The 6,764-nt window shown below is 48.3% G+C and overlaps 1 protein-coding gene across 1 annotated transcript in view; it reads left to right on the top strand.

Moving 5' to 3' along the window:
- The window catches only part of plxnd1 (plexin D1), a 76,345-nt gene that overhangs the window by 51,394 nt on the left and 18,187 nt on the right, over positions 1–6,764 (top strand). The window contains exons 23-25 of the mRNA XM_076027017.1: positions 1,941–2,053; positions 3,404–3,508; positions 6,310–6,440. Of these exons, the coding sequence (XP_075883132.1) occupies positions 1,941–2,053; positions 3,404–3,508; positions 6,310–6,440 (349 nt within the window). The remainder of the gene's footprint in view (positions 1–1,940; positions 2,054–3,403; positions 3,509–6,309; positions 6,441–6,764) is intronic.

Below are 6,764 nucleotides of genomic sequence, written 5' to 3'. Positions count from 1 at the left end.
GGCCACTCTGGGTACTGCAGCCCAAAAAAAAAAAAACATTTGATCCAAAAAACATTTTTCCCATGGACCGCAATACAAAAAAAAAAAAGGCCTGTAAACTGGCCAACAGGGTGACCTTTGACCTGAAACACGGTTCATAACAAATCTTTTCTCTTTCCAAAAAAAAGGCAAGAAAAAGGTTTTATATTCCCAGCGTGACATCACGGCTCGTTCTGATTGGCTGATGGGGCCTGATGCATCACGTGTGCTGCAAGAGGCATGATGGGAAGTGACACCGCAGCGCTACGTGCTCCACGGGCCGCAGTAACTCGCGGAAACTCGGCGACCAATAAACTTTTTTTTTTTTGCCGTATGCGCTCGGTGAGCGACTCCATTGAAATGAATTTTTGTCTGCATGTGTGCGAGGCATCAGAGCAGAGCCTGGCGAAGGCCACCCGCCGTCTGCGGCGCGGCCAGATTTATGGTGCGCAGATAGGGCCGGCGGCTGGAGCCCGTGGTTGGGGGGGAGTGGGGCGGGGGAGCGCTCGCTGGGGGAGGTAGATAGGGAGGAATGGCGAGTCAGGGCCGCGAGAGTGCGAGAGGTTGGAGGGAGGGAGGAGTTATTCAGTCGGCGGACGTGGACAGATTTGCGGCGGAGTTCAGGGCGAGCGAACCGCACAAAGCGGCGGTTGGTGGTGGTGGTGGGAGGGGGGGGTGGGGGGGTGGTCGGCGGAGATGAGAGGTGCGATAAATGCAGAAGAGGGAGTGAAAGAGGACGGCGGTTGGCGGGGGAGGTTTCTGGGGGGGGGGGGGCAGGATTGACACATCCACCGGCTTTTACAGGAATAGCCCAGCGTCTTGCGCTCCAAAATGAGTGAGGAGGCAGGCAGGAGAGGGGGGGGGAGGGAGGATTTTTTTTGGTATTCAGGGCTGCTGTGTCCAATCACGAGCTGATGGAGCCAACTCCACTCGGCGGTGAGGCGGGGGGGAGGGGGGAAGGGGGGGTGCCGGCGGTAGGGATGCTTTGGTAAGTAGGAGGATAAATAACTTGCCGAAGTAATTAAATATGTCTCAAATCCCTCGCGTCTTGTATTCAATTCTTGCTACGCACGGAGCCCAAGAAGAAGAAGAAGAAGAAGAAGAAGAAGAAGAAGAAGAAGAAGGAGAGGAAGAAGAAAAAACACTCGCATGGCAACCCAAATATGTCTCTCATCCTGCCACTGGAAGTGTTTTTTTTTTTCGTTTTTTTTCCATAAACGGATCTCCAGCGTCTCATTAGAGGAGAACATTATCCTCCCCCCCCCCTCCCTCCCCACACACACACACACACACACCCTCCTCCTAGAGCACGCTGCCCGGTGAAGTGGCTCTGATATTGCCACACCGATTCAAAGTCGGTCGTCTGGATGTGCTGATACCGTGTGCGCCGCATGTCAGAGCCCAGCGTGTGCACGTGTCCTGGACCAGGGCCTCGGACCGGGTTTAGCTGCTCTATTTCCTATTTGGTAAACATTCTGCCTGCATGTGGCGCTGGGCTGCGCAAGTCTGGCCGAGGAATAGAGGAGGAGGAGGAGGAGGAGGAGAAGCAGGAGGGAGGAGGAAAAAGATCAGAGGACAAACGCTCGGGATATTAGCATTCAGCCAGAACGCGGCACGGGGAAGGAAATGTAACGGTACATTTCTGTGTCCAATCAAACATCCTCCTCGCTGAAAGAGGACGGGGGGCTGTGAGGGGCGACGCCGGGGGAGTCCCATTGTTATTGCGTTAGCATGTGAAACAGATTTTGATTTTTTTTTTCTTTTTTTTTTTTTTTTGCCCAAGCAATAAATTAGGCTCCAACAGCCAGAAACGATCGTTTGTGGTTTCCAAACTTCCCCGCAGACTTGATGGGTAATTTTGTGTGTGTGTGTGTGTGTGTGTGTGTGTGTGTGTGCGTTTTCCCTTCTCCTCGTCATCCCAGGCTTTGCCGAGCTGCAGACGGACATGACGGACCTGACCAAGGAGCTGAATCGCAGCCAGGGCATTCCCTTCCTGGAGTACAAACAGTTTGTCACGCGCACATTTTTCCCCAAGGTGAGTGTGACAATCGTACACAGCGCAGGGGTCGGGGTTTTTTTTTCTCCTTGTTCTCTTCCCATTCAACGCTGCCGACTGCTTTTAAAAATACCAGATGAAAAAAAACAACACAGATCACCTTGGAACTTTAAGGGTCTAATGTGTAAAGTTTGGCCTGATTTATGATTTTTATATTGATAAAAGCTTAATATACTGCCCAGAAATGTCAATACTTGCAGTTTTCCTACCCAGAGAACAGTTCTTATGTAGATACAAGAATATATACATATTTCTAAGGCAGTTCTGTATGGAAGCTTGGGTCTTGTGTCTTCATATAAACCAACAAAGAAGAAGTTGGAAGGGGTATCCAGGTTAGTGTGCGCAAGCCACCGTAGTTCACTGGCAAGCTTGGGAGAGGAAGCGAGAGCGAATGAGCGCTGCAATCAAAATTCTGACCGCCAGATGGCAGAAATTCACCGGCTGTACCTACGATCTCTGGCAAAGTGCTGAGCCACTCTCGGCTTCCTGCAGGAGTTAATGCGTCCCCGGTGTGATCCGCCCTTTTCCACCGCTAAAAGTTGTTTTTTTCTCCCGCCGGCACAGGCGGATAGACACAACTCAGCGGGTTGTGGGTTTTTTTTGTCCGCCGACCACAGGAATACACTTTGAAGGATTTGGGACAATGGCGGGCTTGGTGACAAGAAAACTTTCCCCCCTGATTTCTCAAAACAGTCCTCGCTCAGCCCAGTGTGCCCACACGCTGTACACAAACACACACAAACGCGCTCTTGCGCAACAGCTGCGCTCTTTTCCTCGGACTGGACGCAGACGCTTGCACACAAAACCCAGTTTTTCTGTCGTGCAGCGCTAGGTTGTGTATGTGTGTGTGGGGTGGCAGGCGGGGGGGGGATGCTGAAAAGCCTCGTGGTGGGAAACACGAGTTTGAGTGTTTCCGCTTCGCTTTGGTCTTTCACAGTGTTCCATTAGGAGCGCAAATAGCCTCTTCCAGACACTCTGGTTTTCTTTTTTTCCATTTTTTTCCCCCTCTTTTGCTCTAAGATGTAACGTCAGCTGCAGAAAACAAGGCTGAATGCAGCGGCCGATGAATCGGACTGTGTTTCAGCGAGGCTGCCTGGTGGCTGTGGGTCACTTTGTCTTTGCCAAGCTGTTAAAGTCACAACATGACGTGACGCGTCACCGCCTTCCCTCTGTCAGCTTTCGGCCGGGGCCTGTTCGCGACTTGGCCGTGTAATCCTTTGGTTTCCGAGATTGCACATTTACAATCCGGCTTTCTATCCGACTCTTGTCTTGCTTTTGTCTCGGCAACCGGAGGAGACAGTTGCATCAAGCCTCTCTTGCCTCTTTCAGATGTGCTCCGATTACGAGAAGAGCCTGGTGCAGCCCATCTACGAGAACGACGGCCTGGGACCGCGAGCTCTGCCGGAGACCCACCCGCTGCTGCAGGACTGGCAGGTGAGGAGCTGCTCGTGATTTTGGGTCCTTTTCCACTCACTCGCTTCTCAACTGGGTCACACGGAAGCTTATTAAGGTTTAACAGTGAGGAGCGAAGAAAAGCATGTTGTGCATTTTTTACCTGCGCGCGGATGCTACTGCCTAGCGCCAGAGGTGGCAAAAGTATCCACAGTAGTGATTGTACGGATTTATACTTGTGTAAAATAAATACACTGGTAAAACTAAAAGGAATTCGACCCCTTTCCTCAAGTAGAAGTAAGAAAGTACAGGTCCTGAAAAGTACTTCCGTAAAAATTAAAGATGATTTTTCTTTTTTGCTATTAATGAAACGACACATTAGTTGATAATTCTGCAAGAATGAAAAAGTGGACTGACCGGAGTGACTCCAAAACTGAGGTACAAAATATGACCCACTTTCAAATTGAACCAGACAACAGCTTCATTCAAAGAGCCCCACTTCAAACAACAACGATAGTAATCGCTGAATTACCTTGAACAGAATTTGTATCCTTCAGACACTTTTAAACACAAAAGTAACTGCCATGTAATGCCATGCCAATGTAAGGAGTGGAAAGTGCAGGCACTTGTGCACAAATGTAGGGAGTAAAAGTAAGAAGTGGTCAGAAAAAGAAATACTCAGTATAAAGTACAGATACCTGAATAATTGCATACAGTAACAAAGTATTTGTACTTCATTATTTCCCACCTCTGCCTGGCACACTGTGTCTTCCGATGAGGGAAACCCTGCAGAAAACATTCTGCAGGCCAACTGATGCCAGGTCGTCGGATAACCAAACAGTCTGCTTTTCATCTCCATCAGTATCGGGTTCCGTGCGCTGGTGTGTAATGGAGGTGGGAGGGGTGAAAGTTGTTAAAGAGCGTGCGCGCGCTCTCTCCTGTGCGACTGCGTGTCGGTGGGGAAAAAAAAAAAAAAAAAAAAAAAAGCGAGGCACATGCGCTAGGCCGTGCGTGCGCGTGCGCGCGTGAGAGTAACGATCGCGGCTCTTGTTTTGGGTCGACAGCCGGGGGAGCCTGTCTGGGCGTGATGAAGTGCCTTGGATCCACATTGTCTTCCCAGGAAGTGTTTTCCAGGTCACAGCAAATAAATCTCGTAGGCGGGCATTTATCTTAATGGACACCCCTGTTCTCCTTCTGTCAGCCGCGCAAAGCTCACCATATGGCCGCAGTCCAGCGGGAGGACTCCATCACGCCCGCTGCTTAGTCGCACCAACAGTATAGCCGGGACCCGGGCCTCATTAAGTCGGCTCGGGCGCATTTGGCGACGTTTTCGCGCGCGGCCAGGTAGCAGGGAGAGCGATGGAGAGGGCGGAGCCTGATGAATCAAGGGGTCATGTGATGTTTCACTCGACGTGGTGGTGAGGGGAAGTAGCAGCAGGTGCTTATTCTTTAATCATTTGGATCCCTCTGCAGCCACTCTTCCTGGGGTCCACCAAAAAAAAAAAACGTTTCTTCCAGTACATGAAAAAAAGACATGAAACAAAATAGAATTCAAATGTATAAAAAAAGCTGAATTAAAAAGTTAACATTATAAAGCAGATAAAAATAAAAACAAAGGAAGAGCACAATCCATGTGGCTTTCTTCTTAGTCACCTCAATCCAGTCAAATAATCATTATACTTGACTTAAGTCTCACACTTAAAAAAAGAATAGGTTTCGTGTATGTATGAATTGCACAAATGGTTACAGTATATTATATACATCGATGTGTGGCAGGAAGCCATGATTGAAACTGCAGAAAAATAAGTTTCAAAGATGATCGGCGACAACCCCCTCGAATGTTTAGACAATTAGTCAGCAGTCGTTTCTTCAAGCCCAGGCTGAGGTCTCGCGTGTGAAGGATCTTTCAAGGTCGGCTCATCAAATGCTGCAAGGCTACACAGCTAAACAGCTTTTCTTCCAATGCTGCTAAAGTAGAAAAAAAAAGAAACATTTTCCTCTATCCCAAATGATTTTAAGAAATATTTGCCAGAGAGGTGGTGTCTGCGTGTTTCAGAGGGTTTGGTCATTAAGAGAAAATAAGAAAACAACATTCTTGTAGTTCTTGTACTCACTTGCAATGGACGTCATCTTGCTGCAGCATGCAGTGCCGAGCTGAATGGAACAGAGCGCATGTAGCATGAGTGTGACTGCAACTGAAATAAACTGATTCCTTGCAGAACACAGGACAAGTACCCACATAGTGAATCATTCGTAGCTTTCCGTGACAGTAAAGGCAACAGCGAGACGTTTAATCGTATTAATCAGAAACGTCCGTGTTAGGCAGGCAGACAGAAAGACCCGAGAGAAGCGCCGAGGCCGGACGCGTGTCAGATACTGACTCTGCAGTCGTTGCCTCAATAACGTTTTAGCCCGCCACTTAGCCCCTCCCCTCCATTATACATGTTTATGTTTAGGTGTCGGGTGTCCAAGTGCTTGTGCAGATTAAGTGGCAGGATGAAGTCTTTGAGCTAAACAGCTCTGGACTCAGAGCTTTTCCAGGGGCGGCTGTCAACACAACGTCTCAGAGAAAGTTGAGGGCGTGACGTAAGTTTTTCTGGAAGGGGTTTTCCATTTTGTACTACCAGATTTTAACCACGACCCCCCCCCCCCCCCGTGACTCAGTGGCAGGGACCCGGGGCTAAACTAATACAGCATGTTAGCTTGAGGTTTGTCCCCTAAGAAACAGTTGCTCACAATAACTGAACACAAATGCAACTATTTTTTTTTATTCTTATTCATTTGGATATATCCATCTGTGGCTGTCGTAATTGCCCTCATCAAGTGTCATCCCACTCCTGCAGGCCAACAACACCACGAAGCCTAATGTGGAGGAGGGCATCACTCTGTTTTCCACTCTTCTCAACAACAAGCACTTCCTGATCACCTTCGTGCACGCCTTGGAGCAGCAGAAGGACTTTGCCGTCCGAGACAGGTAAACACTTCAGCAGGTGTTGGTTTGGTTGGAAAGGAAATCAAACTCGCAGCTTTTCCTCCTATTTTTTTCTATTTTTTACACTCTTATAGAAATATATATGAATTTTTTGTAGCCCATTGCCCTCCAAGTAGAGCTACAAAAATTTATACCAAATTTTTCATTGTTGTGTAACTTTCAGAAGAAATTATCTTGATGTAACCGGTGTTTATGCAGCTGAAAGTCGCCGCATTGAAAAAAAACATATCTGGCCTTGGGAAAAAAAAGAAATCTTGGCCTCTGCTCTGTAAATGATTGGTCATTTTTCAGTCGTAACGCTTTGAT

Source organism: Nelusetta ayraudi, unplaced genomic scaffold (genome assembly GCF_046127955.1).
Source record: "Nelusetta ayraudi isolate G7.1 ecotype Tasmania unplaced genomic scaffold, CSIRO-AGI_Nayr_v1 ptg000019l, whole genome shotgun sequence".
In the NCBI taxonomy this organism is placed as follows: domain Eukaryota; kingdom Metazoa; phylum Chordata; class Actinopteri; order Tetraodontiformes; family Monacanthidae; genus Nelusetta; species Nelusetta ayraudi.
The sequence above is the reverse complement of the archived record's forward strand: the minus strand, read 5'-3'. Positions and strand labels throughout refer to the sequence as shown.